At 43.5% G+C, this 22,950-nt stretch overlaps 1 protein-coding gene across 2 annotated transcripts in view; it reads left to right on the top strand.

The window, feature by feature from the left end:
• Window positions 1-22,385, top strand: part of cdc25b (cell division cycle 25B) — a 36,552-nt gene extending 14,167 nt beyond the window's left edge. For both annotated transcript variants that reach the window (XM_055643705.1, XM_055643627.1), the window contains exons 7-16: window positions 1,459-1,560; window positions 4,257-4,382; window positions 5,510-5,596; window positions 5,695-5,871; window positions 7,264-7,365; window positions 12,369-12,431; window positions 14,405-14,503; window positions 16,691-16,821; window positions 17,810-17,927; window positions 20,084-22,385. In XM_055643705.1, the coding sequence (XP_055499680.1) occupies window positions 1,459-1,560; window positions 4,257-4,382; window positions 5,510-5,596; window positions 5,695-5,871; window positions 7,264-7,365; window positions 12,369-12,431; window positions 14,405-14,503; window positions 16,691-16,821; window positions 17,810-17,927; window positions 20,084-20,224 (1,146 nt within the window). In that variant the 3' untranslated portion in view covers window positions 20,225-22,385. The remainder of the gene's footprint in view (window positions 1-1,458; window positions 1,561-4,256; window positions 4,383-5,509; window positions 5,597-5,694; window positions 5,872-7,263; window positions 7,366-12,368; window positions 12,432-14,404; window positions 14,504-16,690; window positions 16,822-17,809; window positions 17,928-20,083) is intronic.
• Window positions 22,386-22,950: the final 565 nt, after the last annotated feature.

The following is a 22,950-nucleotide window of genomic DNA, read 5'->3' as shown; positions in this document are numbered from 1 at the left end:
ATGGTCAGTTCAGAATTGGTGAGTTGAAGGCCCTGATTAATGCTGTGACTCCAAATCCGAATGTTAATTTCCATTGAAATCTGCCCTTTTCTGAGTTTATTTCCACCTTGGAGTGATTAATATATTTTTTGCGGTTCTAAATCCTGATGTTTCCCAGATGTTGCTCTCTTGAAACTTGTTCCTCAGCTCCAGGTCTGGTAAAGCTATCATCACTCGATCAGAAAAGTGCTGATCGAGAATATATTTTGAGCAAACTTCAGAAACTCCTCTGGTGCAAATCTCTGCTAACTTGTTCATTCTTTCCTATACAATGGCACCAGCAATGCAGCCATGTACTTCATATTCCTTAACTCAAAATGGATGTGGCCTGGCCTTGACATCCTCTTTCCAGGTGTAATAGTCTCCTTGATATTATCATTTGCATTTGTTTTGATCACATGACTTCACAGGTTATTAAATGTGTGTATATATACACCCATATAATCCATCTATTGTGGGATGACGTAGAGCTAATGTACAGGTGCTTGATGGTCAGACAGGACTCGGTGGGCCGAATGGGCCAGTTTCCATCTCTAAATCGTATGTACCTTTTTATAGCCATTGGTCTCGGTACACAGTGGGCTGGCGCAGCAGTAGAGTAGCTGCCTTGCAGTGCCAGACACCCAGGTCTGATCTAGACTATGGGTGCTGTCTGTATGGAAGATGACACAAAATGCTGGAGTAACCCGGAGGGTCAGGCGGCATCTCTGGAGAAAACGAATAGGTGACATTTCAGGGAGGAACCCTTCTTCAGGCTGTCTGTACAGAGTTTGTACGTTCCCAACGTGCGTTTTCTTTGAGTGCTCCAGTTTCCTTCCACATGTAAGGCAGCACGGCCTTACAGCAGCGGAGACCTGGGTTCGATGCTGACTATGGGTGCACAGAGTTTGTACGTTCTCCCCGTGACCTGCTTGGGGCTTCTCCGAGATTTTGGGTTTCCTCCCACACTCCCAAGATGTACACGTTAGTAGGTTAATTGGCTTGGTATGAATGTAAAATTGTCCCTAGAGTGTGTTGGGCAGTGTTAATGTGCGAGGATCGCAGGTAGGTGTGGACTCGGTGTGTCGAAGGGCCTGTATCCACGCTGCATCTAAACTAAATCCCAAAGACGTGCAGGTCTGTAGGTTAATTGGTTTCTGTGAATTGTTGCTAGTGTGTAAGAGTGGAACTAATGTACAGGTGACTGTTGGCTGGTGCAGTCTCGATAGGCCTAAGGGCTTTTTTCCATGCTGTATCTCTAAACTAAACGCATAGAGTTGTTGCACTTCATTTGCTGTGGTCATTTACCCATTCTATCATCATTCCATCCTCCCATCCCTTACATTCTACGGAGTGACCATCTCGAGCAGATAAACAGCAATGACCTGTTGCTCAAACTGTAGACTGAGTCTCGTTTGTTTGCTTTTCGCCTCTTTGCAGGAAATATTTGAATTCAAAAAGCCAGGTCGCCCAGTTTCTAGAAACCGGCTCTTTGGTGGAAGCAGACAAGATCAGCGACCCAGTTCGGCACCTGCATTGATGGCAAGTAATTTAGTGCCCTGTGAATTTAAGACTGTTAAAAAAATAAAAGACCCTGGTATGTTTTGCATTGAGCTTCTCCCCAGCCTGCACATGTAAGTATCGCATTTAGTTGCTCCAGTGGCTATCTGTTGTATTTGCTCTAATCTAGAGACTTTGCGCATATGTCCCTCTGAGCTAGCTTTGTCACCTTTCAAAATAGTTGACAGCCCTTGAGCGCATCTCTTATTCCCCAAATATTTCGATAAAAATTGTAAATTGTCCCTAGTGTGTAGGAAAGGTTTAGTGATCATAGGTCCGTGTGAACTTGGTGGGCTGTAGGCACTGCCATTCACTATGATCATGGCTGATCATCCACAATCAGTACCCCATTCCTGCCTTCTCCCCATATCACTTGACTCTGGTATCTTTAAGAACTCTCTTGAGAGCATCCAGTGAATTGGCATTCACTGCCTTCTGAGGCAGAGAATTCCCCAGATTCACAACTCTGGGTGAAAATGTTTTCCTCGTCTCCATTCTAAATGGCCTACCCCTATACTTAAACTGTGGCCGCAGACCTAAAATGCACAGGTGCTACCTGCCGGGTTGAATGCTTCAAACATTTTCCCGGGCACATCTTATCTCTCCTTTCGACATTATGAAACTATTGGTCTGCTCCACTGCTTGTCAACCATTCCACCTTGCAACACTTTCTCAGTCATCTCCTGCAGGTGCAATGCCTCACCTCTTCCCTCCCCACCATCCATCCAGGCAGGCAAAAAAATCCCTCTTTCAGGTGAAGCTGTGTTTCACTTGCACTTCCAATATAGTACACTGCATTTGGTGTTGACACCATGGTCTCTGCATTGTAGGGACCAAACACCTACTAGAGTACATTGCAGAGATGACCCTGGTTTCCTGTTTTCTGCTGCTTTGATTCTCCTGGCCTTTTGCAATTTTGGAAGCCCAACCATGATTTGAGGCATAGCACCTCAATTATGAGAACATTGCAACCTTAGTTTATAACCAAACTAAATAGTTGTACTCTGCTGTTTATGGTGACTTACTCTCTGCTTGCCTTGCAACTGGCTAATATTTGCACATTGCTTCTCTTCCTGTGAGCATAGCCAGATGTGAGCTTTTAACACAATGTCTTCACATCTTCCATTCCTTTGTTCTCCGTTTCCAACTATTCCCAATAACTGCAGATGCTGGAATCTTGAGTAAAATGCACAGTGCTGGAGTAACTCAGCTGGTCAGGCAGCATCTCTGGAGAGCATGGCCTGGCGATGTTTCAGGTTGGGGACCTTTCTTCAGTGTGAGTCTGAAGAAGGGTCCCGACCCGAAACTTCACCAAACCATGTTCTCCAAAAATGCTTCCTGACCTGCAGAGTTACTCTGTCAGCATTTTACCATATGTTTCATTTCTTGGATGCTGCCCGAGTGTTTTTATCGTTTTGTTTTTGTTTCAGATATCATCAATGTATATGCATTTTGTTATTTGTTTCCAGCAAGCAAGGAAGTTCAAGTTTTCTTCCTACTTTCCTATTGACTGACTTAGTGCAAGTTGTGAGTTTATATAGTGCCATCATTGGGAGAGGAATATACGAGTCATGGAGAGGTTTAGATATTTGGGAATCTAGTCACTAGTTTTGATTTTGAAGATGAGTTGATGATTAATTTGGGGGAAGTTTTGTCCTAGTTTCTAACCTGGTGAGTGATTCGTGTAGCCGTTTGTATTAGGCATAATTGATAAAAATGTTCTCACCTTTCCTAGCCAATCAAAATCATTTTTTTCTAAGTGTTACCAATGTCTCATAACTTTTTGTTCATTACTCTAAATTTATAGGAAAAAAGAAGAATTGAGTTCTGTATTTCAAATCTCTTTTCAGAATTGTTTATCTCGTTCTCGTTCCATCTCCTCTGGTTCCAACTTCCTGTTCTACTTGGAGAAGATGGGTTGGTGACGTTTTGGATCGGGGGACTTCCTGATCTGAAATGCCTGCACCTGAAATGTCACCTATCCATGTTCTCCAGGGATGCTGAGTTAAGCTGGCATGTCTGTTTTTTGTAAACCTGCATGTGCAGTTCCTAGTTTCTCCAGCTACTGTAGTGACTCAATTATATTTGATTGACTCTGCGCTGAAGTGACTCAGTAGCTCAGGCAGCATTCCTGGAGACAATGGATAGGTGATGTTTATCAATCAATATCGCCAATCCATGTTCTCCAAGTAGAACAGGAACATACAGAACAACTCCATTCTTTACTTTTCCTTCAAATTTATAGTAGTGGGCAAAGTTTGTAACACTTAGAAAATAATTGATTGATCCATGTATCCATGATGCTGCCTGACCAGCTGAGTTACTCCAGTATTTTGTCTTTCCTTGGTAAACCAGCATCTGCAGTTCCTTGTTTCTATTAGTTGATTGACTATTGTGTTCATCTTCCCTCTTGTGAAGAGGTTGATTAAAAAAAAAACCCCAATGTTTGTCACATTTGATTCAATGATACTTTGCATACAATATACCCAGATGCAATGAAATTCTTTGTTTTTGTATACAATCTGGTAAAATCATATAGCAGACTTCGCCTAGGCAGTGCACAGTCACCTGTTACTGCTGAAAGTATCTTGTTCACCGTAAATGGAACTGTTGTATGTTGCGGATTTTGATCATCAGCTGGAGCTATGTGATTAAGACTGTTCTTTTTTTTCCTGTAGCTCTTGTCTAATGTGGGCAGTGACTCTGATATTGGCAGCCCAATCTCTCTGCGCCGATCCTCGCTGATCTCTTCTGGTGATGAAGAAGATGATGGATTTTTGGAGCTGCTTGATGAAGATGTTGAGGTAAATCGCTCAGTTGTTTTTAAGCCACTGATTTTGCTGAATTGTTCTAAGATGGGACCTCTGGTGATAACAGCCCATTTATCCAAACTAGACTTAATAGGAACCCGTTGGTAATATTTTTTTTACAAAGGGTGGTTGGTGTATGGAACTAGTTGCCAGAGGAGGTAGTTGAGGCAGGGACTATTGCAACATTTAAGAAACATTTAAACAGGCACACGGATAGGACAGGTTCAGAGGGATATGGACCAAATGCAGGCAGGTGGCATTAGTATAGATAAGGTCAGTGTGGGCAAGATGGACTAAAGGGCCCGTTTCCACACTTTGACTATATCTAACTAGTCTTTTCAGTTGAATGAATTTCCATGCAAGGTATGTCCTTGAGCATGCCAGTGAATGCCAATCTAGTGCCATATTGCACAATGGATGCAGTCTTTTACCTCGTATAGGAGAATCAAGAACCGGGGGTTTCTTTTTCCACTCGGAGGATGTGCATGGAATGAGCTGCCAGAGGAGGTAGTGCAGGCAGGTACAATATTTAAGACATTTGTACAGGTGCACGCATAGGGAAGATTTAGAGGGGTATGGGTTGTACATGGACAAATTAGTGTAGCTTAGATGTGGAATGGGTGAGTTGGCTGAAGGGACTGTTTTCATGCTGTATAACTCGGAGGTACCAATCTTCTGGTACCCTTGGTTCCAAAGCTCTTCTGGAGTATCTGGTTTTGCCAGACCAATAGAATTTGCCGTTTATGGCTAGGGTTCCAGAGCCCTGACCGCAGGTGGCAAATTCGACTAGCCGATCGGTGTGGAAATCCTGATAAAGTCAAGATTGGTTGCCTCAACCAGCCTGGGCACCACATTTTGAGGGGGTACTTCCGTGTGGGGATTTTGTCCAAATTAAATGGGGGGGGGGGGGGGGTGGAAGGAGGGGGAGAGAGTATTCTTAATGAGTATTAAATTTTGCAACTGACTGGTTCTGCTGCCTGCCATATTTGCTAATTTGCATCATTGGTGAATTATGAGATTGGTGTTTGTCGTCAGCTCATGACCTTTCAGCCTGTAAATGTACCCAGTTCTACACTTGGTCTGTTTTTTGAAGCATGACCTTGTCCCTTTTCTCTTGGCAGAATGAAACCGATGTACCTTCTGGCATGGCGAGTTTGCTGAACGCTCCAATCGTGACCAGAGAGGAATTTACACAGGTTGCGAGTCGCGTGAGTTTGCAGAGCTTGTAACTCAAATGTTGTGAAGCTTCGAAAGATGTGCCTGTAGTTTTGAAGGAAAAAAATGCCATTTTTGTTTTAAATACAAGGTCACGCCAAATAGACTGTCCCGTGATATCAACTTCAAGTCTCCTGAGTCGACACTTGAAATAAGACCCATCCTGAAGCGACAGGATCGACCCAAAGACGATGAGACGCCCGTGAAGAATAAGCGCAGGAGGAGCCTTGCTGGCACGACTGTGGGGGCTGCAGGTGAAGAGAGAGCGGTAAGGAAATGATAATTGAGGGACTGGTTTACAGCTGTAATGTGAATGGGCAATTTGAGTGCCTCCAGTCCAGTGGAGGTGTGGTATTTAAAGCTTGTATACCTTTGTGATCGGTGCAGTTGTTATGTGAAGAACCAATTTTGAATTGGTCGTTTTGATCTTCATGAGTTTGAGATATAGGACCAGAAGTCTTTGTCATTCAATCTATCTTTCCCTTGACCCCCCCCCCCCCCCGTACTAATTAAGAATCTTGTCAATCTGCACCGTATAAATACCTAATGATATGGCATCCACAACAATCTGTGGCAATGAATTCCACAAATTCACCATCCTCTGACTAAGGAAACGTGGTCAGATTTTGTCAATTTTGCTGTAGGGTGGCATGACTTCTGATTCCAGCGAGCAATTTTGGTGTACGGGTGGCATAGTGGCGCAGCAATGCGCTGGCTTACAGCATCATAGACCCTGGGTTCGATCCTGATTGAGTGCTGTCTGCATGGAGCTTGTACGTTCTCCCTGTGACCACGTGGGTTTTCTCCAGGGGCTCCAGTTTCCTCCCACATTCCAATGTAGCACATGGCTAACCTACCAACCTGCACTACTTTCGGATATGGGTGAAAACCGGAGTGCCCAGAAGAAACCCCTGCATTCATGGCGGAACGTGTACACTCTGCACAGACAGGACTGCAAATTGGGATTGAGCTCGCATTGCTGGAGTGGATGCAGTAGCTCTGCTAGCTGTGCCACACAGCTGCCCCCACCTGAAGGATGTTGTGTGGATCGTGGTATGCCCAGCCTATCTCTAGATCTACACCTGCACCTAGAGTGATGAGAATTCTCTGGGTTTGCATGCAGAATCTGTCCTCTTCCTCCTTCCTGCTTTTACTCGTGAGTTGGTGACCATTTTCTCATTGCAATTACAGGGTTAAACCTCGTTCATTGTTTAAGAGTGAAATGTTAAATGTAAGGGTATATCGGGGAAAAGTACATTTGTCTGTTTCAAGCTCAAATAGGTTTGTGATTTGGTTAGCTTGATAAGGTAAAGGACACAAAGTGCTGGTGTAACTCTGGGTTAGGCAGCATCTCCAAACATCAGGCACTGCCCTGAAATGTCATAAGTTAATGTCATAGGAGCAGAATTATCCTGCAGCATTCTCCTGCCATCTCCCCATGATCTTTGATGCCCTTCCAAATCAAGCATCCGTCAAACTTTGCTTTCAAAATACACAATCTATCCACATTCTTCAGAGATGCTGCCTGACCTACTAGATTACTCCAGCATTTTGTCCTTTTGTACACTTGCATCTGCATTTCCTTATTTCTACATCTTGATGTAATGGTGACCTGGGCATGCTGTCAATTTCCTAAGTTGACACTCTTTATCTTTTCTAGAATCAGCGCATTCTATTGCGATCCAAGTCTTTCTGCGACACCAAAATTGAAAAAGTACTTGCGATTGATGACGGCAGACGCATGATTGGAGACTTCTCAAAGGTATCAAACTAGTAATTTATTTTCCTGTGTCCTGTGTAGGTAATGCCTGTGGTGCCAGTTGAATTGGGTGGCCATCCCTGACCGTTGTTACGACCATGCCCAACGTACTTGCCTTGACTAAGCAGACATAAGGCTTTCCTCCGTTTCAGAGTATACTCTGGACTGATTTGATTTAGTCAATTTAGAGATACAGTGTGGACACTGGCTCTTCGGCCCACCCAGTCCGCACCGACCAGCGTGCACCCTGTACGCTTACGCTATTCTATGTTCTCCCTGTTACCGCGTGGGTTTTCTCCGGGTGCTCAGGTTTCCCCCCTCCCCACACTCCAAGGACGTACAGGTTTGGAGCTAAATTGGCCTCTATAAAATTGTAAATTATCCCTAGTGTGTAGGATAGTATTGGTGTACGAGGTGATCTCTGGCCAGCACAGAGCTGCCAAGCAGTACGGATTTTCCGTATTTTGTACGGAAATGCGATTAGAATACGGATGGATGATTTTGTGGTGTTAAATACGGAGTTCAGTTCAGTCTGAAGAAGGGTCTCGACCAGAAAAGTCACCCATTTTTTCTCTCCAGAGTCGCTACCTGTCCTATATAACCATATAACATATAACAATTACAGCACGGAAACAGGCCATCTTGGCCCTACAAGTCCGTGCCGAACAACTTTTTTCCCTTAGTCCCACCTGCCTGCACTCATACCATAACCCTCCATTCCCTTCTCATCCATATGCCTATCCAATTTAATTTTAAATGATACCAACGAACCTGCCGACACCACTTCCACTGGAAGCTCATTCCACACAGCTACCACTCTCTGAGTAAAGAAGTTCCCCCTCATGTTACCCCTAAACTTCTGTCCCTTAATTCTGAAGTCATGTCCTCTTGTTTGAATCTTCCCTATTCTCAAAGGGAAAAGCTTGTCCACATCAACTCTGTATCCCTCTCATCATTTTAAAGACCTCTATCAAGTCCCCCCTTAACCTTCTGCGCTCCAGAGAATAAAGCCCTAACTTATTCAACCTTTCTCTGTAACTTAGTTGTTGAAACCCAGGCAACATTCTAGTAAATCTCCTCTGTACTCTCTCTATTTTTGTTGACATCCTTCCTATAATTGGGCGACCAAAATTGTACACCATACTCCAGATTTGGTCTCACCAATGCCTTGTGCAATTTTAACATTACATCCCAGCTTCTATACTCAATGGTCTGATTTATAAAGGCTAGCATACCAAAAGCTTTCTTTACCACCCTATCGATATGAGATTCCACCTTCAAGGAACTATGCACGGTTATACCCAGATCCCTCTGTTCAACTGTATTCTTCAATTCCCTACCATTTACCATGTACGTCCTATTTTGATTTGTCCTGCCAAGGTGTAGCACCTCACATTTATCAGCATTAAACTCCATCTGCCATCTTTCAGCCCATTTTTCCAAATGGCCTAAATCACTCTGTAGATAATCACTAGATAATCTAAATCACTCTGTCCTGCACCAGGTTTAAACAGAGCGCTGTCAGTTTAACGTGTGGGAATTTAATCGAAGAGCTGTCGGCTGCAGCGCTATGGGTTCTAAAAATAGCGCTACCAGCTGGAGTGCTATGGGCTTTAAACATTGCGCTATGGGTCACAGACTGTTCATGAAAATTCTCGTATAACAATGAGTCTTTGGAATTCTCTTTCTCAGTGGTGGTTGAGCCTTTGATTATTTTTCAGGAAGTGGTAGAATTCTGGATAAGTCAAGTGGTGAAATGTTACCAGTGGGATTGCAATTACATTGGGATTGGCCTTGATTTTACAGAACGGTGTGGGCTCAAGGGGGAAAGAGAAAGGGGTGGCGAGGGAGGGGATGGAGAGGGCAGGGAGAGAGCCAGAAGGAGGGAGGAAGGGAATGAGAAAAAAAGGAAGGAGAGGGAGGGTGAGAGGGAAAGGGGGGGAGAGAGTGGGAGGCTTCCAAAATGGCTTCTACATGGTCATCTTGTGCTAAAAGCAGGAAGTAGCCATTCAAACAGCAGTATACAAAGAGATGGCAATGAATGCACTGTCAAGTAAGGTGCATAGAAGACATGTCAACTATTAGCAAAGTTATGCATTCTTGTACTGTTACATGGGTATGACTGCACGTTTAAAAAAAACAAACATTTTTTTCGGCAAAATGGCACTGCAAAAAAAAAACAATGAGTCTTTGGAATTGTCAGCAAAATACTGATTTTCAGGTCCTAGTATACTGAAATACTCTGACAAAACTTGGCAGCTCTGCCAGCTTGGTTGCTGAAGGTCCTGTTTCTGCACTGTATCTCTAAAATCTAAAGAGCTCCCTCGTTCTTCCAAGCTGTTGAGAATACCGTTCCTGCTTTACTAGAATGCTCCTCCATCCCAGGAGCCAGCCTGAATCTTAGTGCTTTGCTTCTGGTATGGCAAATACATACTTTTGAGCAAGGAAGCTAGAACTGTAGTCCACACTCTAGGTGTGGTCTCACCAAGGCCAATACAATTGCAGCAAGACATCTTCAGCACACAACTCCTCTTGTAATAAAGGTCAACATTTACCATCCTAATTTGTTTCACCCGCAAAGTTCCTTTGGTGACATATAGATGAATTCAGTTCCTGGAAACATCAATAGTTCTGAATCTTTCCCTTATAGTTTTGTTCACCAGAGTACGACTTCACTAATTAGTCTTATCTATATGTGGCTAGGTCCCCCTTTTAAAGTTAGTCATCTGTGGTTAACAAGTCATTCTGTTGCATTGAACCAATGTGTATGCATGATTAGATTTGCTGTTGCTACGTTAAATGTCAGTGAGCTTGTTGTGCAGCACTTGGCATTTTGGACTGCCCTAAATGGTATGTTTTCTCATGCATTGCAAACCACCAAATTTACCATTGCAAAATCTGCTCAGTACTTCAAGCAGCATATGTGAAGGAGGGAGACAAATGCTCAACATTTTGGATTGAAACACGAAACATTGAACCTGGCTCGGACAAAACTCTGAACTTTAATAGCCCATTATCTGTTTTGTTTTTTTGCACTTTATCAGTTTATTTATTCATGTATGTATATATTTATATAATGGTATATGGACACTGATCTCTTCTGTAGTCATGCCTACTATGTTCTGTTGTGCTGAAGCAAAGCAAGAATTTCATTGTCCTATCAGGGACACATGACAATAAACTCTTGAATCTTGTATCAGGACTATTGCTGTTGCTCAAATTTGCTTAAGCCTGCTGTGAATGAGGCAGTGGCATACAGTGTACATTACTGACTGGTGAAAGAACGTGAACGAAGGAAGTATTTCCTCACGCTTCAATGGTGCTACATAAATGTGCTGTGATATTGCATTAGTTACGGATTGGTAGACGTCCTTGAGTAGTTTGGCCAAGTACACTAGTTGATCTGCCGACTAAAGTGATCAATGGTTCAAAGGTGTTTTATTGTCACGTGTGTTCTGCACAGTGCAATTTTTGCATCAAACACACATGCATGAGTTGCCATATTTTGATGCCATTTACAAAAAGTCCCAAGTCCACACGCTCTCTGTGCTGGAGCGGCTCCTGAACCAGGTGAGCCCCATGCCGCTGCAGGGCCTCCTCCATCTGGCCATCACGTCTCCTGGACGGGTTCCCGACTCTACGAGACCCTTGGGTCCTTTGATTAAAATGTACCAGGATCATTTTGAATGGATGAAATGCACAAGGTGCTATAATAACTTGGTGGGTCTGGCAGTATCTCTGGAGAATGCACAGAGTGTTTAGAGTCAGCACCTTTCCTACTGATTGTGGGCTGGGGGCGGGGAGAAAGCTAGAAGAAAAGTGGGACAGGACAAAGCCTGTCAGGTGATGGCTGCATATTTTGACCTCATCCAGAGTTGTGTGTTATTGTCGTATGGCACTGAAACAAAACTATGGAATTATTTCTTGCAGCAGCACATTCGTTTTGTAAATATAGTATTCAGTGCATACTATAATGAACAAAAATACAATAAAAAATAAACTCAAAATAGTGCAAAACAAATCCATGTCCCTAGAGCAACCCAGGCAGTTTGTATTTTTGAGTTTAGTTGGAGTAATCACAGGCATGTTCAGAATGTTGTATCTGGATTTTAATTTTGGTTTGCTGTCTAGAATCACCAATTGTTCTAATTTCAAAGACCAGTCTAGTTGTGGCATGTGTTCGTTCAGCTTTTGTCGGATTGTGTAAATTGGCCACGCCAGTTTCAAGTAACCACATAACGGAAATCGTTGGTTCTTGAGTACAAGTGGTATTAAATAAATATTCAGCTATAATTCTTAAACTCTGTAGCTGGATACCACTGCGCCCAGTTACCTGACAAATCTCACGCCATTCTGTATTGGAAATCTATTGCTGTTCACGAATGGGTCAGAATCCTGGACCTTGCTACACAAGTTACTGAGAGCACCTTCACAACTGAAATCTCTGAAGGCAGCATCTTGAAGTTGGACAAGTGTCTTGCCTATGATGCTCGTTTCCTATAGATTTTGAGAAAGTTTCCGCAAACATACTATTTAAACAAAAAAACATTCTAGACTTTAGAGATACGACGTGCACCAACCAATGATCCCCCCCCGTACACTAGCATTATCTTACACACTAGTGCCGATTTACAATTTTACAAAAGCCATTTAACCTCCAAACCAGTACGTCTAGATTGTGGGAGGAAACCAGAGCACCCGGTGAAAACCCATGCCTTCACTGGGAGAAGGTACATGCTCCACCCAGACAGCACCAGTTATTGGGATCGAACCTGGACCTCAGGCTCTGTAAGGCAGAAGCCACTGTGCCATCTGATTAATGCTTTTTTTTGGGGTATATCTGAACTTGGATGTGATGGATTATGCTATTTTGGATTCGGATAGATGGACAGGCGACAGTTATTTGGGGGCCCAATGTGTACCCGCAATGGCTGTAATTGTGCATTGTACAGATCTGTTAATATAATGTATCCCTTTACTCTATTTGTGGCTTTTTGTCTTTCTAGCCATACATATTGCCCACAGTTGAAGGACGGCACCAAGAATTGCAATATATAATGCCAGAAATGGTAAGCCCCTTTTAACTCTAAGGAGTTTTCTCTTTCATTGTAACTACCATTTGCTGCTGGTTTAGGAATATGCGTTCCTGAGATTAAACAATGTTTTATTTCAAGTTTAAAGATAAAAGGAATGCAACACTTTCACTGGGAGCCTTCTATTAAAATATTTGGAACTGGTATATGCTGTGATGAAGTGTGCTTCAGAACATCCATATGTCTCCTTTTAAGAAGACCTTTTTCCAAGAGCTCCTAGCTCTTGTTCCATCAATGTCTCAGAACCTAGGCAGCCTATGGTGTGACTGTTCGAGTAAAGACAGCAATGTTGATTTGATCAAAGGCCAGAGTGTTGGCTTGCATTATGCTGAATTTGGTGTGCTTTTTAAATATTTGAATTCATTGCTTCAGTGGTGAATGCTGATGGTGAGCGATGAAGGCAATGTAAACGTGGAACATAAAGCAGTAAAACGGGAACAGGCCCTTCAGTCCACTATGTCTATGCTGAATGTGATACCAAGCCCAACTCTTATCTGCCTGCACCCAAGCCATATCCCTCCATTCCTTGTATATCCATGTGTTGTCCAAAGTACTCAAAGACCGCTATCATATCTGCCTCCACCACATGTATTCCAGGCAGTCACCACCTTGTTTAGAAAAAAAATTACTGCTTTTCATCTGCTTTTAAACTACTCCTCTCACCTTAGATCTTTGCCCTCTCATCTTTGATATTTCCATCCTATGAAAAGGTTTTGACGGTCTATCATATTTATGTCTCCCATAAATATGTATACTCGGCCCTCAACCTACGGCGTTCCAGAGAGAACGATCCAAGACGATCCACCCTCTCGCTGTAGCTAAAAATTCCTAATCCAGGCAAAGTTCTGTTCGATCTCTGCAAGCTTGTCAAATGCTTCACCTCCACCATCGGGGATAGTTTCTTCCCAGCTGATATTGGTCTACAGAACCATTCTACCACTAACGAGAGGTCCTGACCTCTCATCTACCACATTGGAGACCCTTGGGCTATCTTTAATCTCACTTTATTGGACTTTATCAATAGACAATAGATGCAGGAGTAGACCATTTGGCCCTTCGAGCCAGCACTGCCATTCAATGTGATCATGGCTGATCACCATCAATCAGCACCCCGTTCCTGCCTTCTCCCTATATCCCCTGACTCCGCTATCTTTAAGAGCTCTATCTAACTCTTGAAAGTATCCAGAGAAGCGGCCTCCACCGCCGTCTGAGGCAGAGAATTCCACAGACTCACAATCTCTGAGAAAAAGTGTTTCCTCGTCTCCGTTCTAAATGGCTTACCCCATATTCTTAAACTGTGGCCCCTGGTTCTGGACTCCCCAAACATCGGGAACTTGTTTCCTGCCTCTAGCGTGTCCAAACCCATAATGGTATATATTTCAACAAGATCTCCTCTCATCCTTCTAAACTCCAGAGTACACAAGCCCAGCCGCTCCATTCTCACAGCATATGACGGTCCCGCCATCCCGGGAATTAACCGTGTAAACCTACGCTGCACTCCATCAATAGCAAGAATGCCTTTCCTCAAATTATGGGTCCAAAACTGCACACAATACTCCAGGTGTGGTCCCACTAGGGCCCTATACAACTGCAGAAGGACCTCTTTGCTCCTATACTCAACTCCTCTTGTTATAAAGGCCAACATGCCATTCGCTTTCTTCACTGCCTGCTGTACCTGCATGCTTACTTTCATAGACTGATGTACAAGGACCGCCAGATCCCATTGTACTTCCCCTTTTCCCAACTTGACACCATTTAGATAGTAATCTGCCTTCCTGTTTTTGCTACCAAGGTCGATAACCTCACATTTCTCCACATTAAACTATCGTGCATTAAACATTCCCTGTATCAATACACTGTAATCGACTTGATTGTAACCATGCAAAATCAAACAGTACTCCAAATGTGGCCTACCAAAGTCCTGTAATCTTGTTCTTGCTGCCCTTCAGGTGATTGAGTTGGTAACTGGAAAACACGATGGATTTGTGGAGCGTTTCTTGCTCTGTGACTGCCGATACCCTTATGAATATGATGGGGGCCACATTAAGGTAAGTTTAACTATCATAGAAACATAGAAAATAGGTGCAGGAGCAGGCCATTCGGCACTTCGAGCCTGCACCGCCATTCAATATGATCATGGCTGATCATCCAACTCAGTATCCTGTACCTGCCTTCTCTCCATACCCCCTGATCCCTTTAGCCACAAGGGCCACATCTAACTCCCTCTTAAATATAGCCAATGAACTGGCCTCAACTGCATTCTGTGGCGGAGAATTCCAGAGATTCACCACTCTCTGTGTAAAAAGGGATGGTACGGTGGTGCAGCGGTGGAGCTGTTGCCTTGCAACGCCAGAGACAAGGAGTTAATCCTGACTACGGGTGCTGTTTGTACGTTCTCCCTGTGGCCTGCGTGGGTTTTCTCCGGGTGCTCCCATTACCCCCCCCCCCCCCCCCCCCCCCCCCCCCACTCCAAAAACACTTGGGCTTATAGGTTAATTTGCTTCTGTAAATTCTCCCATAGAATAGTGTAGGATAGTGCTAGTGTGCGGGTGTCGCTGGTCGGTGCGGATTCAGTGGGCTGAAGGGCCTGTTTCCGCACTATCTCTAAACAAGCATAGATATTGCAGCAAGCTTCAACCTCCGGACATAGCAATGATTCATGACTGCATATGTTTCTGTCTAACAGGCATTATCTTGCAGTGCCATTTACAACAGATGCCTGCAAACTGATATCCTAATGGAATTCCTATCCTCTTCCCCACTGAACAAAGGACTGGTTCTAACTACCCATCTGATTCTTGGCTTCAAATCTGCCTTGATTTCTGCTCTGAACCAGACATCTCTAGAAACAGAAACATAGAAAAATAGAAAGGCTGTGGAGGGCAAGTTGATGGATGATTTAGGTGGAGATTGATTAGTAAGGGTGTCGAAGGTTATGGGGAAAAGGCAGTAGATTTGGGTTAAGAGGGAAGGATAGATCAGCCATGATTGAATGGCGGAGTAGACTTGATGAGCCGACATATGAACTTATGAAGATGCTCTGTCTAAGCTAATCCCATTTGCCTGTGTTTGGTCCATATCCTTCTAAATTTCCTGCCAATGTACCTGTTTAAATGGCTTTTAATTGTTGCAGCACCTGCCTCAACTATCTCCTGGCAGCTCTTTCTATATACGGACCACTCTGGAAAACATTGCTCCTCGGGTTCCTATTACTTCTTTCCCCTCTCACCTTAAGCCTATGCCTTCTAGTTTTTAATACCCCTACCCTAGGAAAAAGACTGCATTCCCCTCATGATTTTATATGACTAAGATCACACCACAACCTTCTGCACTCCAAGGAATAAAGTCCTAGCCTGCCGACCTCCAGGTTAACCGAGCCCAGGCCACATTTTTCCTCTATCAGGGTGACCATTCTTTGCTTTGCATACCCTAGGCATGGAACTATTGTGTGTGGTTTTCTTGCAAATATTGCTCCATTACTGACATTGTAAATATCATAGATAATTGGGTGTTGGGAATAGTTATGTTATTGTTTGGAGATGCAGCATGGAAACAGACCCTCTGACCCACCTAGTCTGCGCTGGCCAGCGATTCCCCAACACTAACATTATCCTACACACACCCGAGTGACAATGTACAATTTTACCAAGCCAATTATCCAACAAACCCGTTCGTCTTTGGAGTCTGGGAGGAAACTGAAGATCCCGGGGAAAACCCATGCGGTCACGGGGAGAACATACAACTCTGTGCAGGCAGCACCTATAGTTGAGATCAAACCTGGGTCTCTAGCTCTAAGGCAGCAACTCTGCCGCTGCACCACCGTGCCGCCCTTCAAAGTACTGCAGAAGTTCTACACGGTATCCTGCCGCATCTTGAACATTTGGGGTTGAGGAATACAGGATGCCTGCGTGCTGCGGCGGAAAATGGTGGTACAGGGGCAGAGCTCCTGCCTTCCAGCGCTAGAGACCTGGGTTCGATCCTGACTATGGGTGCTGTCCGTAAGGAGTTTGTACATTCTCCCCGTGACCTGCATGGGTTTTCTCTGATCTTCCCACACCAAAGACGTGTATCTTTGTAGATTAATTGGCTTGGTATAATGTAAAAAGATCCCTAGTGTGTTTCGGATTGTGTGCGGGGGATCGCTGGTCGGTGGGTTGAAGGTGCCTGTATCTCTAAAATTGAAAAATCCCTTGGCGGTTGAAACTTAGAAAAAAATGTTCTTGACCTTTCTTAAGGGTGCCCTTAATTTACACATGGAGAATGAAATAGAGGAACTTCTGAAGAAACCCATTGTTCCTGTAGATGAGGCGAAAAGAGTGATTGTTATTTTCCACTGCGAGTTCTCGTCCGAGCGGGGCCCAAGAATGTAAGTGATGGCTTTACCTGAGGAACTTGCTGTGTTAGCGAAATAAATTGTCTAAGATGTATCCTAACTTTGGATGTTAAAAGTTAGACAAACAGCATACATTTCCAAAAACCTTTATGTAATTATGGATTTATTTTTCGCCATTTGTGGTTTTCCTTTGAGCCCTTAAAGTTGTAAGAGGCAGCCCGGGACCTAGGGTCGATCCTGACCTCGGGTCCTGTCTGGACTTTGCACGTTCTCCCTGTGACCGGTTTCCTCCCACGTCCTACAGGTGTGTAATTGAACTCTGTAAATTGCTGCACATGTGCAGGGAGTGAATGAGAAAGTGGAATAACATGGAACATTTGGGGCCCCATATCTGAGGATGGATGTGCTGGCACGAGAGAGGGTCCCAGGGGAGCTTTATGAGAATTATCCCAGGAATGAGTGGGTTAACAGGATGAGCATTTAATGGCACTGGGCCTCTACACACTGGAGTATAGAAGGATGAGGGGGAACCTCACTGAAACTTAGCGAAAAGTGAAAGTCCTGGGTAAAGTGGATGTGGAGAGGATGTTTCCACTAGAGGGAGAGCCCAGGACATGGGGTCATAGCCTCAGAATTAAAGGAAATTCCTTGAGGGAGATGATGAGGAATTTCAATAGTCAGAGGAAGGTGAATCTGGAATTGTTTGCTGCAGAAAGCTGTGGAGGCCTAGTCAACGGATATTTTTAAAGCAAAGATAGATTCTTGGTTAGTACGGGTATCAAGGGTTATGGAGAGAAGAGGGAAAGATAGATCAGCCATGATTGAATGGCAAAGTAGACGATCGTTCAAATGGCCTAATTCTGCTCCTATCACTTCTGAACTTATGAAGAACCCAGTGGGAACAGGTGGTTGGTGGTCGGAGTGGGGCTGAAGAGCCTGTTTCAATCAGTCAATTTCCATCTATATTGAGGGGAAGATGAAACCAATTAGGATGTAATATTAACCAAGTCTGCTTTTATAGGTGTCGTTTTCTACGCGAAAAAGACCGTGAGATAAATGGTACTGACTACCCAAAACTGCACTACCCGGAGCTCTACATCCTGAAAGGGGGCTACAAGGAATTCTTTCCAAGATTTAAAGTAAGTATCATGATTTCTGTTTGTTTCATAAAAATAAAGAGCATTGCTTCAAGAGAAATGAACTTCAGAGACCCTTTCTTCCGAGCAAATTCACGTTTGGGTTTATTGTCACTTAACAAACTAAGGTGCAGTGAAATTTGAGTTACCATACAGCCATACTAAGTGAAAAGAACACAATACACACATAAACCAAAATTGAATGTAAATATCCACCACAGTGGAATCAACATTCCTCGCTGTGATGGAAGGCAATAAAGTGTTTAAGAAGGAACTGTAGATGCTGGAAAATCAAAGGTAGACAAAAATGCTGGAGAAACTCAGCGAGTGAGGCAGCATCTATGGAGCAAAGGAAATGGGCAACGTTTTGGGTCGAGACCCTCTTTCAGACTGAAGAAGGTCTCGACCCGAAACGTTGCCTATTTCCTTCGCTCCATAGATGCTGCCTCACCCGCCGAGTTTCTCCACATTTTTGTCTACCTTGGAAGGCAATAAAGTTCCGTCATCTTCCTTTTTGTTCACCGTGGTTGGGGTCTTGCCAACTGTCCGCTGTTCAAGCCCGCTCGTCGGGATGATCGAAACTCCGACATCTGTGCCCGTGGTCTCAAGTATGGAGGGTTATCAGAGCTGCCTTCCAAAAGCTGAGGCAACTAGCAGTGTTTTGCATTTAAGATAGATGTTTTTTGTTGGTATGCATCTATGGAAAATAATCCTTGATAATCAGCAGCACAATGGCGCAGGTGGTAGAGCTACTCCCTCATAGCGCCAGAGATCCGGGTTCAATCCTGACCATGGGTGCTGTCTGGAGTTTGCGCGTTCTCCGTGTGACCATGTAGGTACTTGGATTTTCTCCCACATCCCAACAGAGTCTGAGTTTGTAGGTTAATTAATCTTTGTTAAATTGTGCCTTGTGGTCATGTGGAGGGATAACAAAACTTGCGTGAATGGGTGATCGATAGTCAGCTTGGCTTTATCCAAGCTTGTCCCGTTTGACTCGTATCCGTCCAAACCTTTCCTATGCATATTCATGTCCAAATGCCCTTTTAAGTCTGGTTATTTGCCTAAACTATCTCCTCTGGCAGCTTGTTCTATATACTCGCCGCTCTCTCAAAGTTGCCCCTCGGGTTCCTGTTAAATCTTTCACAAACCCACCTCCTCACCCTAAACCAATGTCTGCTTCATGATTCCCCTACTCTGGGTAAAAGACTCTTTTACATCTGCCCTCGTGATTTTGTACATCACTATAAGATCACCCCTTATCCTCCTGTGCTCCAAGGATTAAAGCTCTAGGCTGCCTAACCTCTCCCTATAGCTCAGGCCCTCAAGTCCTGGCAACCTCTGTAAATGTTCTCTGCACTCTTTCCATCTTAATGACATCATTCCTCTAGCAGGGTGACCAAAACTCAACCCAACTCCAAATACGGCCTCACCAATGTCTTGTACACTGTAACATCACATCCCAGCGTCTATACTGAATACCCTAACTGATGAGGGCCAATGTACTGAAAGCCGTCTTGACCACCTTATCTATCTGTGATGCCACTATCGGGGAACTATTTTCATGCACTCCTAGATCCCTCTATTCTACATCTCCAGTGCCCGGACATTCTGCCCTGCTTTCACATCTCTGAATGAACCACCTCTCAGTTATCTTCATTAAACTCCATTACCTGTTGTTGTACCTCCTCCTTGCTCCAATTTGGAAGAAGGTACAGAAGCTTGAAAGCGTTCACCACCAAATCCAGGAACAGCTGCTTCCCTTCTGTTATCAGGCTTCTGATGGTCTTTCCGTAAGCTGGAGGTACTGTCCGATTTGCCCCTCTTTATGGACATTGTGCTTTGTCCAAGGAACTGTTGCGCTAAAAAGCTGAGAACGAGTGTCGGAGGTTATGGGGAGGAGGCTGGAGATAGATCAGCCATGATTGAATGGTGTAGACTTGATGGCTTAATTCTACTCCTTTCACTTATGCTCTTATGAACTGTGTTCTGCACTCTATATTCCCCTTTGCTCTATCTATTGTACGTGAGTTTGACTTGATTGTAGATGTGTATAGTAATCTGATCTGTTTGGAAAGCATGCAAAACAAAGCTTTCCACTGTATCCTTGGTACACGTGACAATAATAAACCTAAACACCAATATTTATCTTTGTATTTTAGTTATATTGCGAGCCTCAGGGTTATCGTCCAATGAATCATGAAGACTTCAGAGATGACCTTCGGAAATTCCGCTTAAAGAGCAGGACGTGGGCTGGGGAACGAAGCAAGAGGGACATGTACAGCCGTCTTAAGAAGTTGTGAAGACCGTCTTATGATAGACGATGTTTCTTCGTTTTGAACTTGCAGGCTAGTCAGTATTATACGTTACGCCTGACATTGGTCAGCCCTGGGGACTGCTGTTAATTGGGATGTGCCACCAAGTTTCTTCAGTGGTGTCGCATTACACCTTCTGCACACGGAGTTAGTGACGTGGGCAGGGACCACAGTATTACAAATGAGTCCTGTGTGCGGTATGAAAGTCGGTTATCTTAACAGCATGTTGGCATAAAACTGGCAATTAATGGAAACTAAACTTGCTTGAAGGATCGGTTGCCATAATGGGTTTCCAGTTGTCTGTTTTATAGCCAGCATGCTCCTGTGACTTGGTCCTTTTATTCCTGTCGCCAGATAATTGGTTAATGGTGCTGTTGCAGACTTGTGGGCTAATTACATGAATAATGATGGAAAAAATGGGGGAACAAAGTGGTCTTTTGCACCCATTGTGATCTTTGATCATGTAAATCTGCTCATTGAAGCCGCTGCAACAAATGTGGGCCTGGAAACTTTCTAAATTTTTAAACGATTTCATCATCACTGCGAATTTGCAAATCCATATTCCTTAATTGTGCGTAACAGCGTTTTATTTGTGACTAGGTTGAAGTAATCAGGCTGATCTTCACTTGGAGCTCCTGGTCGATTTGTGGCCATCGCACTGACCCATTGTATATTTTTCCAAGTGACTTGTCTTTAATTTGTGTTCCGCGCGCAAGATGACTTTACTGATCTGCCAAATTGTTTTAAAATTGCTCTTTAATTGTCATTTTTAACAGCACTTAAAATTTAGTTTAATCCTGACATTCCAAACTTAAACGTGAAAATATGTTGATACTCTTAAACTTCCAAACACCTGGTGCAGAAATATCCAATTTAAAAAAAAAAAAAAAATAAGAGTCAAAAAGTGTAATAGAATAATTTCTATCGAGGCCACATTTGATACTTGGCAATTCTTTTACATTTTTATTTTGGTTTAATCGGGTGAATGAGGTTAATGGAAGCTGAGGTTTTGTATACCCAATTCCTGGCTTTAATTAACACAGGTTGTTCTAAACAGGCACACGGCAAGTTTTTGGTTAAACTTTGCTGTTTTAGTGCCATGGAACTATTATAGGATTTTGTTCTTGGACGATTCAAAATCATATTTGCTAAATTTCCATCATTTTCATACTTTTTGATATTTTACATTTTTTCGTATACCATGGTGAAGAAAAATCAGTGATAAATAGAAGATTGACTTGTAGTGGAAAGAAACTGAGAGATTTGGCTTAATTCAATATGTTTTCAACACCAGGAGAATGGTCTGGTTGGACTGCCTGTCTCCAGAGCCATTCTGTTACGGTTTCTGACAACAAGTCTTTCAGGCAATGTGTTTTTTAAAAACATTTCCCTACTAAATGATAAAGGATGTGGAACACTGATTGCTGCACCCTTTATATAGGAACCCATCTCATCCTGAGAGATCCTGTAAAACCCGTGCTGCTGCCAGGACTAATGTGCGGGGATCGCTGGTCGGCGCGGACTCGGTGGGCCAAAGGGCCTGTTTCCGCGCTGTATCTCTAAACTAAACTAGCCGGCCTGTATGTTGCGGTGGAGTAGTTGCTTGACCCGACACAGAGGCCTGGTATTTATCAGCAGTAGCGGTTTAAATTTAGCCATTGCGTACAATCTAACAGTCGAGTTAATTGTTGACCTTCCACTGCTTTTCAGTTCTTTGCAGCACTCGGATTTGACCCTTTGGGGTCATCTTCCAATTTGGACATTTAAGCACATTTAGTTGTTCATCAACAGACCAACTTATTCTACCCATAATGTACATTAAGTCCAGTACTCAACCAGTTACCACAAACCATGCCTCGAAGTATGATTACAATACACCATGTTAAACTGTCGATTATTTTTATACTGCCTAAATGATCTTTGTAATCCAAAAGCTTGTAAAAACATTTTTTGTACATTGGTCATTACTGCCTTTGAAATTGAGAGCAATGCAAATTGTGTAGATCATGGGGTGGGAGTTGGTGTGGTTTGATACTTGTTTTGCATGTGGCTGTAATAAGTGGTTTAATTGTATACTGTGCAAAGATGTACCTACTTTAGCCAAGCTGCCTGAATGCAGAGAAATAAATGGCTACAGATAAGGAAAAAAGTTTATTTGCATCAATGATTGAACAGCAAGGAACTGTAGATGCTGGAATCTTGAGTACTCGTTGGGTCATGCAGAATCTATGGAGGGAATAGATGGGGTTGGGACCCTTGTTCATACTTGAGGGTCCCGACCCGAAAAACTATCTGTCCAATGTTTTACTGCCTCAATTTTTGTACAAATGTTACTTTGGATTAGACCATTTGAACAATGTTACGTTTTTTTCCTCTTTGAAGCAATTCGAAGCATCCTGCTTCAAAGATTGAATGTTGAGATGTTCCTAATTAAACCCTTTCCCTGCTCCCCAAAAGTCACCAGGAAGGAGGTTATGACCCAATATTTCTGCATTTGCGTTGCCTCCAACTAATGAGGAAATGTAAGCAGCGTGTCTAACCTGTTTTCGTCCATTGCTGCTGTGCTTCCAACATTTTGCAAGGATGTCTCCTGGTTCCCGATGTTAGGGGAGCCTAGAACCAGGGGTCACAGTTGAAGAATAAGCGGTAGGTCATTTAGGACTGAGATGAGGAAAAACATTTTCACCCAGAGAGTTGTGAATCTGTGGAATTCT

Source organism: Leucoraja erinacea, chromosome 1 (genome assembly GCF_028641065.1).
Source record: "Leucoraja erinacea ecotype New England chromosome 1, Leri_hhj_1, whole genome shotgun sequence".
NCBI classification, from domain to species: domain Eukaryota; kingdom Metazoa; phylum Chordata; class Chondrichthyes; order Rajiformes; family Rajidae; genus Leucoraja; species Leucoraja erinaceus.
This window is presented reverse-complemented; position numbering and strand designations above follow the sequence as displayed.